The following is a 21,287-nucleotide window of genomic DNA, read 5'->3' as shown; positions in this document are numbered from 1 at the left end:
AATATCTATCTATGCTCTTTATTTGAATTTGATCCTAAAACAGAAAGTCATGATTGACTTTCTCGGACCGCACAAAATAATGCGGCGGACCAGATTTGGTCCCCGGGCCACCACTTTGACACTTATACCCTAACCACTCCCCAAAGTTTTCTGTCAATATCACCACGTGCGCCTTCGACGACTTTGTATGCCTGGATGGTTTTGTTTTGAACGTTCACACTACTCCAACATCCGCTTTTTACAATTCATTTTTTTTTGAACACTCGCGAAGATGGAAAACATTTTAGGGAGGCGGGGGAGGGAGGGAGGGGGTGAGGCTTGGTCGGCACACCATCCACGAGCCCTAGTATCATGTTCCTCCTGCCTCCCGAGTTTGCCTCGTCATTCCCGGCCATCCTGAACAAAAAAAAAAATCCCTCCTCCGACAGGCTGGAACAAAAAAAAACCCAAAACAAACTAGCTCCAAAAGCATGAAATTCTTTGACATTGTCTCCACGTGGGCTCCGTCCATCCGTCAGGCGTGGCCGGAGCGCCAGAGGACATGTTCTGGCGGCAAAAGGGCTTCTTTTGTTCGCCCATGGTGCTCAAAACGTGCTTTTTTGCGGCTTGGGATGGCCGTACGCGACCCCTCCCGCAGTATAACGTCTGCAGTCTGACAACTCCCTCCCCCTCCTCATTTATATATTGTATATATATATTTATATATTATATAGGCAGACAGCGCCCCATCCGTCTCCTTCCGGTGCCAGACACCCCCCACCCCCGGTCTATACATAACATCCTCATGCGGAGACGACAACGTGGTGCCTGCCTGCCTGCCCGCCCGCCTGCCGCAAAGCGTGGCTAGCTAGCTACGCGAGCGAGGTGGGCGGACACCCCCGCATCCGTGCTCGCTTGTTATTTGGTACCATGGACGGGAAAAAAAAGACAAAAAAAAAAACAAAAGTGAGGGCGACGGATGATGATGTCATCCTTTTCTCTACTGCGCCTGTGTCGAAGTGGCGGCACGGGGGCCAAATCTGGTCCACCGCATCATTTTGTGTGGCCCGGGAAAGTCAATCATGAGTGCCGATTTTCTGTTTTTTTCTGTCAAATTCAAATATTTAGATTAAATTTCCTGATTTTCCCCCTTTTAAATCAATATTTGTCATTTTTTAAATATTTTTTCCTGCGTTTTTAGGTCAAAAGATGAAATAAATTTTGATGATTTTGCATGGCGGAAGGCCAAAAAATGTCTCGTTTTTGTTTCACTTTAATGCAACAGACTGTATTTATTGGACTATAAGGTGCACTTTTTTTCACATTTTGACTGGGCCTGCTACTCACCAAAAATCTGTTATGTTTTTATAAGGCTAGAATTCTAAGAAACATTATCAGCTGTATTTTATTATTTTAATAGATTCGGGATTGATGCCATTTACATCGCTGTTTATATTTTGGCATTTTAGTGTTCTACTATTCGTTTCGAATTAGCTAGTTTTGGTAAAGGCAGGGCCAGTTTTTGCTATAGGCAATGAGGGTAACAGCCTGGGGTGCAATCTATTTAGGGGCGCGCAAGAACCCTCCCGAAATTTAAATTCGACCAAGCTGGTTGTACAATTTACAATGTTGTTTGTGGCTAATTCATACTCATTTGTTTTCAAAAATAAAACCATATACAAGGCGACGTATTTGATGAACATAAAAAAATGTATTGTTGTGGCGGTATATTGAGGGGGGGAGGGGATGATGTACGCCTAGAGTGCAGAATTAGCCAGGAGCGCCTCTGGCTAGGAGACACCATTAAAAAAAAAAAGACCTATCTTATAATTTAAGCATGTATTTGAAAAACATAAATGATGTACGGTGGTCACAAAATGAGCCATGACTATTCTCTTTCAAAATTAATAGTAGTAATGTGTCTGTCTATGTACAGAATCCATGCTTCGTTTGGAGCATGAGGATGAAGAGGGGAGCGGCCTAGAGGACCCAGACTGGGCGGGGCTTCACTATACATCAGACTCCACCACCCCCTTCTCTTCCCCCGGGGGGACTAGCGGGTCCATCCCGGGGAAGAGCGAGCGAAGACGGCGGCCTGAAGCGACCGGTGCCCACCACCCCTGGAGCTTTTTTTTTAAGCGACCGGCCAGCTAGCGTAGGTGGGAGGGGGGAGGAGGAGGAAGGGTGGGATCTGGGTAGGGAGGGGCGGTCCGTGGGAGGGACTAGCGCAGAGAACGGGCGAGAGGGGGCAGGGGCTGGGGGGAGAGAGGAGGAGGAGGAAGGAGGCGGCCGCGAGGAGGCTGTTTCTCTCTCTTCCACTCTCTTTCTTTCCTCGTCGTCTTTGTCTCGCGCCACTCTTTTGTTTAGCCATGCCGAGCCTGCTGGTGCTGGCGGGGATCATGGAGAAAAACGGCGGCGGCGGCGTTGGCGTCGGGGGCGTCGGCGGTGGTGGCGGCGGCGGAGGCGGCGGCTACGGAACCGACCTGGCCGCCTTTGGGGGCGAGGCGGGGCCCCAGGACGACGACGAGGACGACTCGCGCGCCCTCAGGGTCGCGCTCGGGCAGCTGTCGCTCTTGGGGCTCGGTGGTGAGAGCGAGGAAGGTGGTGGAGGAGGAGGAGGAGGAGGTGGAGGAGGTGGAGGAGGGAGCGTCGTCCTCATCGGCGGTGGAGGAGCTCCAAGCATCGGGGTCCAGGACCGGAGCAACAATAACAACAACCTCCACCACCAGCACCATCACGGTCCGGGAGGGGAAGGCAAAAACAAGTTGTGCGGAGTCGGAGTGGGAGTCGGAGTGGGAGTGGGAGTCGGAGGCGGCGCCCTTTACGACGTGTCGTCCGGGGAGCCCAAAGGACGCGGCTGCAACATCACCGAATGCGTCCCGGTGCCCAGCTCCGAGCATGTGGCCGAGATCGTGGGCAGGCAAGGTAACCCCCGACCGACCCGGACCCACGCGAGCACAAACTTTTTTTTTTGGCTCTGTTGGTGGACAATCACGTGGTGGCCATTCAAGTTCGGGGAGAAGCCAGTGGCCAATTTGGTTGGACAAGGAAGGCCCGGTGGGGTCGTTCCTAAAAATCATTTGTTGTTGTTCTTCTTGTGGTTGGGATGTTTCAAAGCGGTTAATGAACTAAAGTTGAACAAAAAAATACATCTAATTTGCATCATCCCGCCAATGAATCAAGTTCACGTCCCATTTATTTCAACTTGGAGAGCTGGCATCCAATCAACTAACCCTCCAATTGAAACCTAATGGGTCTGCCGAACCTCCCGATTGGACACCCGAGTTCAAAATGAGTATTGACTCTTCCTCTGGCCGAGATGCGCCCTCCCGCCAATCGATCTATCGCTCGCAGACGTCCAAATCATTTGAAGAGGAAGGTTGGCGGAAACAGAAATGCATTGAAAACAAGTCTTGCGGCCTCCCACCAATTGATTAAGTAGACGTCCCATTTATTTGAACTGGGAGAGTCGGCAAGAATCTCAACTAACTTTAAATCAACCGTCTATTGTTGTCAATGGGGGACATTTTTAACCGTACCAACAAGTTTGTTTTTTACCAAAACGGCGGATTAGCCTAGCATATATTTACGGGACTTGACCAAAAAAAAACATTTGGGATGCTAAACTTTTGCCCCTTAGCCGCCGGCCCTCCACTTCAAACAGATTGGACATCTCAAACCGTCACGGCAACCAGAGTTCAAATTAAAAAACAACAACAAAAACACACGGCCTCCGATAAAAAACAGTTTTCCGCCACTAGACGTCCAATCTGTTTCCGGCGGGGGGCCGGTGCCGACCCTCCCGCTTCCCCACCATGGGACGTCTCGTGTCACAACCGGCGGGGAAGGAACGAACGGCCAACGGGGTGACGGAGCGCTCTTTTTGACGAGATCTCACGTCTATTGTGGTGGAGGGGAGGCCGGGTAAACAAAGAAAGGGAGTGGTTGTCGTGCTTTTTTTTGGGAGGGGGGCTCCATTCTCCCACTTTTGTTTTTTTGGCGAGTTGCCGTGACGATTCGTCCTCCATCGAGACGCCTCGTTTGGGTGGCGGAAGGACGGCCACGCCGCCGCGGTGACCCCGGCGGAGGCTCTCTTTGTCGTCTGGGACGCCGCGCCAGACTGTTCAAAAAGGCAGCGTGTTTGTCGGAGGGGGAGGAGGAGGAGGAGGAGGATTGGGGGGTGGGGGGAGAGTCAATGCGGGTGGGAGGGAGGGGGGACGTGTGCCGTGCGGAGAGGGGGCCGCCTTACTCTGTTTTTGGGGGGCTTGTTTATGTGGCCCACTGACACATTTGGACAAAAGAAGGTGGCGTGCTAACATGCTAATATGCTAGCCGCTTAGCTCAAGGGAAAGAAAAATAAAAATCAATAATTCCGCCCGAAAGATTTTTTCCAGGGAGGGACATTTCTGGCCGTTGTGGTGTCCATTTCGAGATTGGGTTTCTTGTGGGTGGGAGAAAGGTCAAGAGGTCAATCTGGCTGGGGAGGGGGCTTGGATTTGGACATTTGGAGGGAAAATAGTCCAAATTTGAAGAAGAAAAGGACAAAAACGTGCTGGTTTTAGGACATTTGTGGGTCATTCCTGAAGTTTTTCATCATTTTCTCCTCGTTCTTTGGCACCCTTTGTTGATTTTGTTGGGCTACTTGTTGATAGCGGGTCATTTTTCGGCCTTTTGGAAATGAATGACGTCATTGGACAAAAAATGGGGATGTTTTATCAAATTTTGGTGGAATGTTTACGTGAATTGGATCAACAATTACTTGTAGTATTTTCTGGCATATAAGACGTATTTGTGACTCAAAAAATGATGACTAGATCAAGGGTATGGCTTATATGTGCACAAGACTTACTATACTTTTTATCAGATGTAGTTATTTTCAGTTTTGCAGTAAGAAAACAACCATTACTGGATGATTGTTACGGACGGGTTTGATTCTGTCTTTTCAAGTTGGACCCGGGAAAATTGCTCCAAAACCTCCCCAAATTTCGGCCCTTTTGTTTTTGGACTCTACCACACGCGCAAGCTAGCTCATACAGGTACAATTCAATGGCCGAAAAAGAATCCCTTGGCCCGTTGAAGTGGCTACATTCATTTTCCGAGACTGGCGACAGCGTCCCCAATTAACCCCGAAGACATCCGGCGGACGGCGCTCGTCCCCTTTTCAAATTGGTCCGGGAAAAGTCCGTCCCCGTGACGGTCGGATGGGGACCCACGTTAAGAGACGCTTGGGTGGGCCCGCCCGGTTAAAAAGTGTCGCCGGGGTTAGCGCGCTGTCCCTTTAAGAAGCGGGCAGGGCGTGCAGGGCGTGCAGGGCGCTGTCTCTCCTCCTCCGTCTGTTTCTCAACGGACGGTCGATGCGTTCGAGAGCAACACAAAAAAAAAAAATGGAGGAAGGTGCGGTCGGTCACGAGTTGAAGGAGAGGTCAAGAGTGCAAAAACGTGCATTTGTTTGCTTTTGTTATTTAAACGAGAGAAATGGCCAAAGCATTTTGTGAGGGGAGGTGGGAGGGGCTTATGATTATATATTGGCTTGACAACACCAGGACAGACAATATATTTATTTGATTGATGGGGGTTGTTATGGGGAATCATTATTTCATTTGTTTTTAGGTTATTGTTTAATTTCAGTCAAATTGAGCTATTACACTTTTATTCGGATCATTTTAGATTTTTTTTTAATAAATGGATTAAAATCCCTGAATATTCCATTTTTTGTAGATCTAAAACAAAGTTCATCATACTCATTCATTTGAATTTGATCCTAAAACTGAAAAACTTTCTCGGGCCACACAAATTGGGGCGGCGGGCCACATTTGGCCCGCGGGCCGCCACTTTGACACCTGTGTTGTAATGCATGAATTATAATTATTTTCTAAACTAAAGTTTGAATCACCCTATTTTTGACTTTTTAAAAATAATGATCCTGTATTTCTTTTCCATTTTTGAATGATGACATCACTAAGCGTTTATTTGCCCCGTTTTTTTGTCTGCAGGCTGCAAAATCAAAGCCCTTCGCGCCAAAACCAACACATACATCAAAACCCCCGTGCGAGGCGAGGAGCCCGTCTTCCTGATCACGGGCCGCAAAGAGGACGTGGCGCTAGCCCGCCGCGAGATCATCTCGGCGGCCGAGCACTTCTCCATGCTCCGCGCCTCGCGCAACAAGCTGGGCGTGGCCTTCGGCGGCTCTCCGCCGGCGCCGCTTCCCGGCCAGACCACCATCCAGGTCCGGGTCCCCTACCGGGTGGTGGGCCTGGTGGTGGGCCCCAAGGGCTCCACCATCAAGCGCATCCAGCAGCAAACCTGCACCTACATCGTCACCCCCAGCCGGGACCGCGACCCGGTCTTCGAGATCACCGGCTCGCCGGGCAACGCCGAGCGCGCCCGCGAGGAGATCGAGGCGCACATCGCCTTCCGCACGGGGGGGCTACACGAGCACAACAACGAGAACGACTGCCTGGGGTCCGACGGGGGCGGGGTGGCCGCCGAGAGCCGTCTACGCCAGGCGTGGGGTCTCCAGAGGAAACCGTTGGGGAGCAGCTACCGCCAGAACTTCTGCGACGCCCTAACCGGCGAGGGCGGCTACGACGACGGCGGCGAGGGCCTGTACGACAAGCTGGGGGAGGGCCTTTACGACAAACTGGGCGGCGACGGGGTCTACGACAAGCTGAACGACGGCGTCTACGACAAGACGGCCGTGGGCGAGAGGCTCTACGACAAATGCAACGAGGACGAGAACCTCCTCTACGATAAGGCCCGCCCCTTTTTCCCGGCCGACGGCTGGGGCCAGCCCCCCGACTACCCCAAGGCCGTGGCCTTCTACGGCCAGCAGCGCTCCAAGAGCTTCGGGGGGCTCCCGTTGCCCCTGGGCGGGCTCTCGCCAGAGTCGGCGGCGGCCGCCATCGGCCGGCCGGCCTCGCCGCGGGGCCAGGCCCGCCGCGCCCACAGCGAGCCGGCGTCGGCCGGCGAGGGCGGCTTCCCCGGGCGTCTCCCGGCCCCCGACTCGCCGCCCTCGCCGTCCGTCCGGGACTGTATGACCTGCTTCGAGAGCAAAGTGACGGCGGCGTTGGTCCCGTGTGGCCACAACCTGTTCTGCATGGAGTGCGCCATCCGTATCTGTGAGCTCAAGCACCCCGAGTGCCCCGTGTGCCGCACGAGGGTGTCGCAGGCCATCCGAATATTCTCCTAAGGTTCGCCGCTCCAATCGCGCCGCTCCTTTAAATCGTCCTAAAGCGAGCCACGCCCCCCTCGTGTCCGTCCGTCTTTGCAACCGCCGCCATTTTGGTTCCGTACGCTTGGTTTCCTATTTTTTCTGAACACTTTTTTTTTGGAGCAGCTATTTTGGAAGCCGCTGCTTGCTTTACTAAGAAAGGCCAAGAAATATTTTTCCCTTTTTTTCTTTTCTATACATATATATGCATATATATTTTATAAAAGTTTGCTTTATAAGAGACGTATCGTACCTTTGACACTTTTTGGGGTTTTTTTTCTTCCGACCTGGCGGCGCACAAAAATGTGAACATTTTGATTCTTGAATATTTTTTGATGGTTTTGTACTTTGCGGCGGCCGTCAAATGTTTATTTTTTGGACTAATTTTGGAGCGGCGAGCGACGCAGCGTGCAATCACCTCTGGGGTCCAAAAGAGGCTTGTGAAATGGCTTCCCGCTGATAATTTAATGCTTTTATTATGCTTTGACAATATGAAATGTGAATCCATCACACTTTTTTTAATTTTATTTTGAAGGGGGCATTATTCTATTCCTCATTTTGTCGACGTACCTTAACCCTCTATAGGGCGAGTGACTATTTTTGGTCGTTAAAAAAGTCACATTTTCCACTCAAGTAGGCCACAATATTAACATTTAGTGTTCCTTTTGGAATTTATTGGAATCTTTCCTTTGATTATATACCATTATAAACTAAATTAATACAATTCAAATCCACTTATTATGACAAACTGCCATTGTCAGGGCTTGGCGGCCATTTTAACTGTTAAGAAACGTCTTAATTTCGACATCTAACGTCTTTAATAGCAGCCAAGCATGACCTATGAAGGGTTAAAGTACTTATTTGCTCCATTTGAATGCCTTTCTAAAGCAGTGGTTCTCAAAGTGTGGCCTCAAGTTTGATTGGCGGGTCAACAACTGTATCTCATGTGGACTGAACCACTTTTTTTGGGGGGGTGGGGTTCAAAAGTTGACTTATTTGCCACCATTGACGTCCTATGAACATTTTTTGTCGTCAGTAGCGGGCAATGAGTTCATATGACATCACTTCCTTCTCAATTTGGGTCACTTCCTGTTGACTTGTTAGTTCCTTTGTCATTTCCTGCCAATTTGGGGCACATCCAGGCAACCTCCTGTTCATTTTGAGCCATTTGGAGCTTCCTTCTGAATCTTGGAAGGCGCCATTTTGGCTCCAACCAACAAATGCAAATGGAACAAAGTGCACAAGTCGCAAACTTTCTGGTTTCTCCCCCCCCCCCAAAAAAAAATTAAAAAAAGAGGCGTACACGTGACCCCCCCCCCCCCTAAATTCTAGCGAATCAGAGACATTCCTCAAAGACCCGCCAATCACTACGTTTGAAAACCACAGTTTTAAGACGTTTTTGGGGCATCTGTTGGGAGCAGGTGTGCGGGCGGCTAGCTTAGCCGTGACCCCCTTTTGTCCCCTTCTACAACGCCATGGTCGTGCCCCCCTTTTTTTGGTATTGTCCGAGGGCTCGGCGGGCCACGCTATTGATAATTAGGCAAATGGGAGGGTCCAGGTGCGGACCGCGGGGGTGCTCACCCCCGCTTTTCCCGCATCTCGACTCTCCCTTTGTCCACCCCGGCGCACGCCATTGATGAAAACCATGTGGCCTTGGTTTTAAGAAGAAGAAAAAAAAAAAGGAAGGAGGCGTGATCACATGATGTGTAGCCGCTAAGCCCCTCCCCCCCGCGATCTCCCACCGACACAGCAACTGTGAAATTGAAACAGGGTTTACGTGACGGATCCAAATAGGCCTTTCTGGCGACTACTTAAAGGACCATGCGGCAGCTGGCCGTCTCGGCCAATAGGAGGCTCCGCCCCTCCCCCGGTCTACCCCGCCCCCCACCAATGAAACGGGACAATAATGGAAGAGGAACGGGAAGGAAACGCTGCATTTGAGCGGCGCTCGCGTCCAATCAAATGAAGCGTGGGAGGGCGGATGGGGGCGGGGCACGGCCAGTGGGGGGTGGGGCTCAAGATGTCGAATGGGGAGGCTCGGACAGGAGATTACGGTTGGTTACTTGAGGTTGACGTATCGATGAATGACTTTTTTATGTTGCCATTGACAATAATCGACGTCGAATCCCCCCAGTAGCTCCGCCCCCTAACTAGAAAGACCCGCCCCTAAGTTAAGAGCCAAACACAAAGCAAGAGCACGTGAGAGTTACAAAATAAAAGTAGCTTCCATTTTATGAGAGAGAGAAAGGACTAAGAAATTATCATTTTATGGACAAATTGCACAGAACAGTTTAAACGAATTTAAACGGATTTTTTTATTTTATTTTATGCCTTAATGTTCTTCTACCTTGTTTTGATTTGACTTTTTTGATTCCGATATTGCCATTTTGGGCCGACGCGTCTCTTGCGCCGCCCCTTTAAAACCTTTCAAAGTAAAAGAATGTGAATCACACTTGGCCGAGGAGGAGGAGGAGGAGCTTCGGGAAAGAGAGCTTCGGGTGGCGTGGGATTTTTGGCTTCTTTTTGGTTTGCTCGGGAATGACGAAAACCCATTGCAGCCACACCGGGAAAATATTAACGGGCTAATGGACGTTAAGACAAAAGAATTAAGGGATTTTTGACATGACGACGTCAGATTACTATTTTAGTAACGTCACGTTAAAAAAAAGGAGAATTGTGATGTTAGTAGGTCAAAGGTCACTAGGTCAAACTATTGTTTACAACTGATTTTTAGGTGAAATTTGCTTGGCTACGTCGCAAAACTTGCCATCATTGTAGCAAAACACGTCACGTTATTGCGTACAAAAAGTGGCATTGTCCCCATTATTATCTGAAATTTGTATTATTAGCATAAATGAAAAATAACACTAGATCTGGAATTTCCAAGTGTGGCTGACTTTATCGTCTTTTTCGTCAAAAATCTTGCCAATCCAAACGTAGCCAATAGCGAGACACCCCCACTCAGACATTCCCACTCCCTCCTGGCCAATCAGACGAGGTTACTTAAAAAAAAGACTACAACAACCAGAACTAGCAAGAATAAAGCACCTTATTTAGGAAGACAAAGCGCATGAGACACAAACCAAACCGACCAATGATGGTGAAGAACCATCCGTCAGAATCCCCATTGGAGGATTCTGCATGATCAGAATTTTTGTTGTTTACGTCTGATTTCCCGTCGCCGTGACGACGAGAGAAGACCGCCTCTTTTTTAATCCCGCTGGGACTCGTGTAAATAAACCCGCATTTATTTCCGCATCCGACACCCCCGCTCGCGCAAAGCTTTCAGATCGATAAAGCTTTTATGATAATGATGATATTATTGTTACTATTTCGTTTTGAACTCGAATAGTATATGAGATAGATCCATAGGTTTAAACACAAAAATAATAATAATATTTACTATTTCTCGGAGTATATAAATAATCAGACGCTAACTTTATCTACTGTATACGTAAACCTGGCAAATTTGCGATAAATTGTGTGTGAGTGGTCGTAATATTAAGAATAAGAATGAGGTTAATAAGCATTGGATTTTTATCTGCGTACTTTTAAGACGAAGCAATAAACGGTGATATTCTATTCAGACGACTTTGACTATTAGCATATTAGCATATTAGCATTTAGTAGCGGCTGGCGGCGCCGATGAGTAGAAAGATGAAAAAATAGCCTTCCGGAATTATTGCTGTGCTCTTCAGGGTCTTTATTTTGGTTGTTTTTTTAGAGTTATTGCGATATGTTAAATATGGAGCACTCGTTTTAGGAAAAAAAAAATGGCGGGAGCTAGTCACGCTAATGTGGCTAACGGGCGGTTTTTGCTTCCGCGCAGCCAAAGACGCCGTATCGGACGTCGGGAAAGGGAATGGGTCAAAAAAGTCGGACAATAAGAAGCGGTGGGCGCGGAAACAAAAACAAAAGAAAAAAACGAGGGTTTTTAGTCAATTTTAGCCCAGGGGTCGGCGACCTTTGACACTCGCAGACGTCTAATATTTAATATGCTCTTGCGGAGGATATCAAATTTTGCGATATTTTGCCGATTAGGGTACAAATAGTTCATATTTCATTTTTTTGTGTTTTTAGTTCAAAAATAAGTTCTATCATAATGACTTTATTTGTACTGGATTTATTTGAATACAAAAAAATGTTTTGGTCAAAACTGATACAATTTTCAAGGGCAAAATTCAATTCCGCTAAAAACAAATACACGGCTAAAATTTGACAGCCAAAGCGCAAACTTCCAAACTCACACTGAGCCGTAGGCGGCTCGAGAGCTACAGGCCGCCGACCCCCGATTGGGCTGAAAAATTCTCGTTTTTAAACCGAAAGTTTGCAGTATTTTATCGACAAACGTGGAAATAGGATGTTTTTTTGTAGGAAATCTCTTTCTTCTTAGTATTATCGCTTACGAGACTGTATTTTGCGGCCATGTTTTTTGGTGGCCGCGGGAAGGGACTTTTATGCATTTGCGCGGCGGTTTAACCCGCGGAAAAGCCGCGTTCTCTCCGGACGGATGCACTTAAGTTTTTTGGAAACTTTTGAATGTAATAAGAAAAAGACTGGACGCCATGCACTCCTGACTTTTTTCCAATCGCCAGCTTTAAGTTTGTTTTTGGCTCGCCGAGACGAAAGAATCGGCGACCGCTCGCTTTGATACTTTTTTGGGTTCTTCCGCACACGTCGTTTGTAGAAAGTCAAATAAGCCTTCAAAAAAAAAATAATAATAACAAAAACACCACCGTTTTTTTCCGGAATCTATTTTGCTAATATTTGGTTTTTATTTCGTAGACCGCCACGTGTGGGAATTTAACATTTAAAAAAAAAAAAACATAATAATTACAAAAAAATAATAAACGTCAGCACCCGGATGTTATTTAAGAAAACGAACCTATTTAAAAAAAAAAGACGTTTTTGTTTTTTAATTCAAATGACAAGAAGTTAATATATTTGTAAACAGGGTGGGGGAGGGGACATGTCCGTTTCTTAGGTACATTTTACAAAAAAAATGAATAAAAAAAAGTTTTATTTATGACGGCGACAGAACAGACTATTTTTTCACAATTTGGAGATATTTTAGTCACAGAGCGTCCATTTTGTGCCTCCGTTCCATTACGGTAAGGATTATTATTATTATTAGTCGTATTATTATTATTATTAAGGTCCCGCATTTGGGAATTAATAACGTAATTATGCCTTCAACTGTAACGATTTACCGACATTTTCAGCGGAAATCCCACAAAAACCAGGGTTTTTCCCACATTTACTACACCATTTTTTTCCTGTTTTTTTTATCAGCGGACAAAGGCCGAAAATGTGTTTTTTTGTTGTTGTTGTTGTTGATTTTTTTTTTTTTAAAGACGTATGTACTGTAACTAGAATAGCACATAACATAACACAACAGGTTCATTAGCGTACTCGTTTGCATGGATGTCGTGCGGTCGGTCACTTAGGCTAGATTTTCGGGATTTTCGGAGGTCAAAAAGAGGCCCAGTTTGGACGCCGTCTTTCGGTCTCCGCTTTGATTGGACGGCGAAAAAGCCCCAAAAAAATGGTGTAAATCGGGTTTTACAATGTTTTCATCTCATTTCAAGGATTAACTAACTCACTGGGGACCAATTTGTTTTGATTTTTGGTCGCAAAAATGGTGGAAAGGAGCCAAAATGGCGGAAAGGAGCCAAAATGGTGGAACGGAGCCAATGGCAGAGTCGGAAATCCGGCCTGATCTTGATGAGTCAAGATCAGGCTCGATTTCTGACTATGCCATTGGCTCCCTTCCACCATTTTGGCTCCTTTCCGCCATTTTGGCTCTTTTCCACCGTTTGACAATTTTAATTTTCAATGATTGACACTGTTTTGACGGGAGAAAGCGGCTAGCATTGGATTGGTCGCTTTGCTTGAATGGCGGGAAAGTGTCGGAACAGTGAGGCAAAAAAGTGGAAAAAATTCTGGAAAATACCATCAAGAAATTGTGAATTTTGTCACAAAAAAGTGATAAAATTGGATCAAATTGGATTTTGGATTTGCTGTTTTGAATGGAGGCTTCACGTTTGTACATCAAAAAAATGTTATGGGAGCACAAGGGTTGGATTTTTAGCCAAAAATAATAATAATTGTGGCTTTTTTTAGGGCTTTTGAAAAATATTTTTGGTAAGCAGCCCATGAGCCTCTTCATCAAAAACTTTTTTGTGATAATTTCAGTTATAAAGGGTATTTTTTAGTTTTTTGCTTTAAAAAAGTACATTGTTTCTTTAAAAAAAACCTGAAGAAAATGTAAAAATATTACAGGACAGAAAAACCAAATATCAAAACGCAAAGGATGACTCACTGTTCCAACCCTTTTAGCTAGCGGCAAAAAAATATGCATATTAAAACAAATATTTGAAATAAAAACATTCTAAAAACTGTTTTTTTAACTACTATTTGTTGACAATTTGGACGGGACCGAAAGCCAAAAACTGGCCATCTTCCTCCGATGTGGTTTGTCTCTAGGTAGCGTTTTGACAAAATAGTATTTGCGGCACAACTGTGTGTGTGTGTGTGTGTGTGTGTGTGTATGCGTGTGTGTGTGTTTCATGGCGGTCCAATGGTGGTGCTCGTGTGTTAGTTTCTGGGCCAGAGTCATCAAACCTGGCGTCTTTCGGGTATTTTTTTCCCACTTTTTTGCGGCGCCCCGCGGCCGATCGTTCTTTTTTTTTGGGGGGGGGGGGGGGGGGGGTCGAGAGGAAAAATGACAAAAAAACGAGGGAGAGAAAAACGAAAAACAACAAAAAAAAAACAGCTTTGAAGTCCGTTGCAGGTTTTTTATAGCACACATTTTGTTTTGAGACATTTTTTTATGATTGATTATGATGATGATTATTAATGTATCTGCTCCATGTTAGTTCTGGTTCTTTGTTATTTTTTCAAGATACGAGATGTATTGTAAATGTTTCTAATAAAAAGACGAAAACCACGGAGACCGACCAGCGCGCTTTTTTTAACGCTATAAAAAGTGGAAAAAAGAAATGAATACATGTGAATCATATTCAAATTGCAATACGTTCTATTAAAAATATATACATATCGAAAAAGTACTAAATATCAAACCCCAAAATTATTTTTCAAAAGAAAAGAAATATAGAATTGATTGATCTCCAACATAAATCAAGTTTTTCCTCATTTTTAAAAGATAAAAAATATTTTTTTCTAAATATGATTAATTGGAGTCAAATAAATGACTATGAATTTGATATTATTTCATGATTCACTCCGCTAAAAACATATTTGAGGCGCTCTATTACAAATCAGATTTATTTGTACATATGCAGTCCAATATACATATTTTAATAATTTCTTTCTATTTTCTTTTTCTTTTTGTAAAAACAAAAAAAAACAAAGTTTTCTCCTACACCCAGACATTTGGGCGTATTTTGTGCAATTTCAAATGTAGCCCTTACTAAAAACCTGCCTTCAATTTAAAAAAAAAAACAACAGAAAAAAAAAAAATTCAAAATAAAAGGCAACATTTTCCAAAATAAAATAAAATTTTAAAATCCTGGTCTAATATAAAGACTAGTGTTGCACCTATTTGAATTGACGGTTCCTCACGTCAACTGATGGTAAAAGCATAAAAAACATCTTTTGAACCAAAATGGCGTCCGCGCGGCGGCCATATTGGTACAGTCAACATTCCCATTCAAGTCAATGCATTGATAACTTTTGATAAACTCAATAAAAGTCATGGAAGAAATCCCAAAACGACTTTTCATCGCCCCTACCAACATGGCCTCCGTGCGGGCGGCCATGTTGGTAGGGGCAAAAAATCCCAATATTAATGCAGTGACTTTAAAATGAAGAACAAATGGGTGCAACACTAGTGAAAACAAAAGTTAAAAAGGCTCTCCGATATTTACATGAAGAAAAGCCATCGGGGGATTGGCGTCCCCCAAAAACAAGCCCCCAAAATCCTAAAACAAAACAAAAAAGCCAGACCAGGATCCAGCCTGAAACCCACCGGCTGCCATTGACGGCGACCAATCCGTTTGAATCCGTTAATCGCAGCCAATGAGTTAAAAGGTTTGTTTTTAAATCTAGTGTTGAATAAATAATTTGGAGTGAAACATGTAATATTGTGCTCATCTAAATGATAATTTTGGCAACTTTTGTGCCATTTTGTTGAACCCTCCTGTTGATTGAATTGATTATTAATCAATGGGGAAAATGGATTGGACATCTATTGCTGATCTTTCAAAACTTATAAAAGTGACAGTCATTTGTTTTGGGAATAAAATATTGCAATGTTTTCATGATGAAGGGAACTTACATTTTAACTCATGTGTCTTATTACATTTGTAATAAGACACATGAGATTAGATTGTCTTTTCTTGCCTTTTGTGGCCGTAAAAATTCGATATTTAAACTATATTTAAGGTAGTTCGTAATAGCTAAACAAATTGGCTTTCACTAAAGTTGCGCTTTGCTGCCCTCCTGTGGTATTGCAACGTAGCTGCAGACATTGGTGGGCTAATACTACGTTCTTTTAAAATTTGAATGTACAAATTTTAGTTTTTTGTCAGAAGCTGTCGGGACAATATTAAGAAAAAATAATTTCATAACTATTAAAAGCCATTAAATGTATTTGTTTTAAATACATTTTTGTACAATGTAGTTTTACATTTAAAAAAATTAACCAGCTTGTAGAAATCTTGCAACATGTAATCAGTGCAAATTTCACATAATTCGCTGCCATTGACGGCAATAGACGTCCAATTTATTTTGATTAGTATTAAGTACTACTGTGAAAGCAGCCATTTTAGGGCTTACAAATTGTATTGGGCTTTAATTAAGATTTAGGGTTCATCTGGGGGGGAGGTAACCTTTTTTTTTATCCCTGAGAGAAAGCAAGTTAACAGGAGGGTTAAACATCTACGGCCCCCCCAATGATAGTCCTTTATGAAAAATGGTGGTGTACGCACCTGGTGGTCTTCCCACCTGTTTTGTCTGTCTGTCTTTCTTGGTGGCTGTTTTTCTACGCGTCAGTTGTTCTGGCAGCACATGCTCTTGTTGGAGGCGTTCTGGGTGGGTTCCACCGTGATGGGAACCACGTTGGAGGCGGGCGAGAAGTCCGAGTCGCTGCGCCCCGACATCTGACGTTGCGACACGATGTTGTAGATGGCTGGCGGGGTCAGAAAAACGTCGGGTTAGGCGGCAAAATGTTTTTTTTTTTGCACCTAATAGCATGGCTATGCTAATGAAGGGGAAGGAAGCATTCAAAGTGATGACTCCTTGGCATGGCTAGCCTCTATGAGCTAAATTGGTACTCCTTAGGAGGTCTAATTAATGCCAAGTTGTAATAAAGTTTGTCTTTAGGGTTAAGGTTGAGTTTTTAAGATAGCTTTATGTGCATGAGTTTGTATGCTAACGTTAGCTTCCTCCTTACGGTACTACTAAACGGATAGAACACGTTTTTGGTTTGTTATTCATTTTCATACATTAGCAAAGCATTTAACTGACTTTTGTGTGTTTTTCACATTTTTCATCATTTTTTAAATTATTTTTAAAGGATGGAAAGTCGTTTTTTTGGAGGACTTAAAAAACAAAATCATTTTCCCCTAAACATTGCCATTTTTTCCATTTAAGGGTTAAATATTGTCGAGATAGTTCATTCAATGATGCCATTTTAAGAATAGGCTTCAAAAAACAATACTATAACTTATTTAGTAAGCCACATAAATTGCTTTTAAATAGAGTAAGAAAAACGAGGTTTACAGAAGGTAAAAATCCTTTGCTGCCCCTGGTGGCAAAAACGTGGAAGCGCAGCTCTAAAAGAAAGACCAAAAAAGAGCAGAAATGTCACCTGTAAGGATGGTTTGAAAGGCCAGCTCCACGTTAGACGAATCCAACGCCGACGTTTCCAAAAAAGACAACCCGTGCTTTTCTGAACCGGAATGACAAGACGAGCGTGAGATTTTTGGGTTCGTTTCCCAACGGCGGCGGCGAGCGCGGCGGCGCGGCATACCGACCGGCAAAGGCCTTGGCCTCGTCGGTGGGGACGGCGCGGAGGTGGCGCAGGTCGCTCTTGTTTCCCACCAGCATGATGACGATGTTGCCGTCGGCGTGGTCCTGGAGCTCTTTTAGCCAGCGCTCGGCGTTTTCGTAGGTCAGGTGCTTGGCGATGTCGTAGACCAGGAGCGCCCCCACGGCGCCGCGGTAGTACCTGAGGGAAACAAAAGTAGGCTCCTGTTAAAAAAAGGTCGCTCAAAAAGGGAAACATTTTTTTTTACAGGCATTGGAAATGGAAGAAAACGTCCATCGTTGGGTTCATTGATATTTTGGGATATTTTTTTGTGTTCGGTTGGGGTTACTGACGCAGAGGTGATGGCGCGGTAGCGTTCCTGTCCGGCCGTGTCCCAGATCTGCGCCTTGACGGTCTTTCCCTCCACTTGGATGCTGCGCGTGGCAAACTCCACGCCGATGGTGCTCTTGCTCTCCAGGTTGAACTCGTTGCGGGTGAAGCGCGACAGCAGGTTGCTCTTGCCCACGCCAGAGTCCCCGATCAACACCACTGACGGGAAAAAGGAAATAGAAATAACAATGAAATGTGGCTAGTGGTTTGAAAATTCAACGTGGAGGAAATGACCGTATTCTCCACAATATAAGGCGCACCTTCAATGAATGCAATTTGTTTCGTATAAGGCGCTAGCATGAAACTAGGCTAGCGTATGTTATGCTATCCGCTAGCGTACCTATTTTATACCAGCCACTAGCGTATGTTATGCTACCCGCTAGCATATGTTATGCTACCCGGTGACATATGTTATGCTACCCGGTGGCATGTTATGCTATCTGCTAACATATGTTATGCTAGCCTACCGTATGTTATGCTATCTGCTAATGTATGTTATGCTATCTGCTAATGTATGTTATGCTAGCCTAGCGTATGTTATGCTAGCCACTAGAGTATGTTATGCTAGCCACTAGAGTATGTTATGCTACCCACTAGCATATGTTATGCTAGCCGCTAGAGTATGTTATGCTAGCCGCTAGAGTATGTTATGCTAGCCACTAGAGTATGTTATGCTAGCCCACCTCAGCATTTTAAACAGAGTGAAAATCATTTAGCGAGGGAAAAGGGCGGGACCTAAGGTGACCAAATGCCACCAAACAGGTTGAGCCGTCAGGAAAGCCCAACGTCTTTTGAATAGCCCACGACGGGAACGGCCAGTCGGTAGCGCTCGCTTGGGCTAACGTGGTTTTTCGCAATTTTTCTGTCGAAACCTCCGGGGTTTTGTTTTGTCAACGCGGCGGCCGGCGGCCTCCGTTGAGCTTCCTATTTGCTAACTTCCCATGATGAGGAACTGAGTGGCATGAAATGGTCAATCGGATGTGAGGAAATGGCTTCTTCCCAAGTTATAAATGCTGAATTATGAGGGGTTTTTTTTTAGAATTAGCATTAAGCTTAAAAACATATACATATATAAGATTCTAGCAAAATTATCTGAAGACTTACAAGACTTTTTTTAAGAATTAGCACAAAGTTAAAAAAAAAAAAATAAAGATTCTTGCAAAAATATCCGTAGACTTGCCAATCATTTTTTTTAATTAGGATAAAGTTTAAAAATATATATAAAAGTTCTACCCAAACTACCTATTGATTGGCCAATCCATTTTTTTGAATGAGCATAATGTTTAAAAAATATTTATAGATTTTTTAATGTAAACCGGACTCCAAAGTTGTGCTGTCTTTGCTAACACTGGTCGCCAAATCTCACCTTCCCGTGGCTTTTTTTTTGTGTGCAAAAGCCACACGCTCACCCGATGCAGGTTATTCCAGTTTGACAACGTTGGCTTATTTAAAGTTCTTAAGTTCCTCTCTTTCTCGTCCACGTCAAGGCTCAACTATGAAGCCACGTTTTGGCCAAACTGTCCTTTTGAACACATTTTTGTGGGTGTAGTAAAACACCCCCAAAAAAGCAATCGTGCTTGTGCAAGCCTCTCGACAAAAGGCATTAAAAAGTCCATTTTTATCCACTTGATCACACGCTGGAGTGTTTTTAGTGAGGTAAATGGGATCGGGGTTGAAAATTAAGCTAATGTAACGTACCGCGGCGATGGTACCAACAAAAAGGTTGCGTTTGCCGAAAATAAGCGACAAAGAATGGATCTTTGTTCGTCTATCAATGGCGAGCCAAATCATTTCAGGCGGCTCCTTTAAATGGAAATTAAACCTGTGTGTCGACTTTTTTTCGTTACACATTAATCTGGCACTGAGCCAAAACTATTAAAATGGCATTAAAGGAAGACTTAAGCCAGATTTTGGCAATGTATAGCTTTAAAGAGATTGCTATATATGATGTTTTGCTATAATTCAAAAAGTTTTGATTCCTAAAATACATTACAATTTAATAAATTTAATAAGACATAAATTAATATGTTCCTGATGAGTAATCTAAATGTGTGATTATGATGTCTATTAAAAATACAGAATATTGTAAAAAACATTTCACCTATAAAATTAAATAATTAGTACAATTTTTTTAATCATTAATTTTGCAACAAACATTTTTTTAAAAATTCAAATAGTTGATTTAAAACTAATAATTGTTTAAAATATAAATTTTCCAAACGACAATTGAATTAATCTAATACAAAAAATGACAATACAGTTGATTGGTCAATTTCGAGAGCAATAAAAAAACTAGGGTAGCTCTGAACATTTAATGTTGTTAATATTCACTCATTCACTGCCATTGACAGCAATAAACGTCGAATCCATTTGGACTGTTAGACTGTCAGCCTTACCAGTTCAAATAAAGTTTTATATAAAGTATGCGATAGTACGAGTACTTTCACTAAAAAAATATAAATTGGTGACAACATTTACATCTACGAACTGGATCTTTAAACTGAGTACTTTATATCCTTTTTAAATACTATAGTATCTTATATTTAATCATTGACAGTTGTCACATGACTCTATCTGAAGTCCAGTAAGTCGCCGGCGCCTATTTTGTTCTATTTTGTTGCGTTTAAAGAACCTCGGAATGAAGGCCACCGCGTCCAAAGATGATGGCGCCGTGGCTAGCCTAGATAAGATGACTCCTCGTTACAACACGCCGCGGTTGCCTTAGCTTATCGAAGTAGGCTTGGAAAGTAAAACGGCCCACGGTTCTTTTGGGCCAAGCCCTCACCTGGGAAGCAACAGGTGCCGTCGCCGAGACGGACGACAAGTTTTCGGGGTAAATAACTTGGGCGTCACTTGCGTACAGGTAAGCTAGTTACAACAATAGGAGGTGGAACAAAATGGAGAGACTCACCTTTGAAGAGATAATCATATTCATCTTCCCGGCCCGTCATAGTTTCTCCTCACTCGACGAGCTAACTTCTGTGGCGGAAAACGACGGCGACGACGAGGACGGAGAACGTCAAGCCGCTGAAACGACTTCGTTAGCTGGGTCGTCGTCGTCTTCTCTTCCCCAGGAAAAGGCAAAAGTATGAGGCAAAGTTTGTCGTCGTCTTCCTCGTTGTCTCCGCTTTCCTGTCAACTCGTTGCAACAGCCCGAGCGGCGGCAGCGGCGCGCTGACGTCAGCGCATAGCCACGCCTCAGATCCGCCTCTATTGGCCCGCGGCCGCCCAACAACAGTCACGCGCTTCCACGCGATTGGCTGGCTGGGGTGCCACTCGCGATTTGGGTGCCTAAAGATGACGCAGACGGTTGCGAGCCGCAACAGGTGACTTTAATTCAAGTTTGTATTTTTTTAATGTAAATACATAGAGAACAAAACATGAGACAATAAAAATATAATTTGATCAAATTGAACAAAAAAAGTCAGTGTCGTGTTTTTTTTCCAACAAATAGTATATAAATATTTTCGGGCATTGACAACAATGAAAATTGGCATTCAAATGAATCCACAGCTAGCTTATTTCCCAACGGAATTTTAAAAGATTTACTAATGTTAAAGCATCTTAATTTTCTAAGTGGCTGCCGAAAGATGGTCCTAGATGTCCAATCCATTTGAACTGAAAAGGGATTTACCGAGTTGGATGTCAATCACCGGCAATGTTACCGACAACCAGGTCCTAAAGTAACCACAAGGTGACACTAAAATGCTCCTTTTT

General features: G+C 44.2%; 2 protein-coding genes across 2 annotated transcripts; one reads left to right on the top strand and one right to left on the bottom strand.

Moving 5' to 3' along the window:
- The first annotated feature begins 2,250 nt into the window (after positions 1–2,250).
- Positions 2,251–8,462, top strand: mex3a (mex-3 RNA binding family member A). Its single transcript, XM_077720172.1, has 2 exons — positions 2,251–2,904; positions 5,973–8,462. Exons 1-2 carry the CDS (start codon positions 2,349–2,351, stop codon positions 7,166–7,168), a joined length of 1,752 nt encoding a protein of 583 aa, XP_077576298.1. The 5' UTR covers positions 2,251–2,348; the 3' UTR covers positions 7,169–8,462.
- A 5,998-nt stretch (positions 8,463–14,460) lies between these two features.
- On the bottom strand, positions 14,461–20,738 carry rab11al (RAB11a, member RAS oncogene family, like). The gene is made up of 5 exons (XM_077720173.1): positions 20,482–20,738; positions 17,534–17,729; positions 17,188–17,381; positions 17,022–17,102; positions 14,461–16,340 (listed from the first exon to the last, which is right to left on the bottom strand). The coding sequence occupies exons 1-5, from the start codon at positions 20,519–20,521 to the stop codon at positions 16,201–16,203; spliced, it is 651 nt and encodes a 216-aa protein (XP_077576299.1). The 5' UTR covers positions 20,522–20,738; the 3' UTR covers positions 14,461–16,200.
- Between the last annotated feature and the right edge of the window lie 549 nt (positions 20,739–21,287).

Source organism: Stigmatopora nigra, chromosome 7, assembly GCF_051989575.1.
Source record: "Stigmatopora nigra isolate UIUO_SnigA chromosome 7, RoL_Snig_1.1, whole genome shotgun sequence".
Taxonomy (NCBI): domain Eukaryota; kingdom Metazoa; phylum Chordata; class Actinopteri; order Syngnathiformes; family Syngnathidae; genus Stigmatopora; species Stigmatopora nigra.
This window is presented reverse-complemented; position numbering and strand designations above follow the sequence as displayed.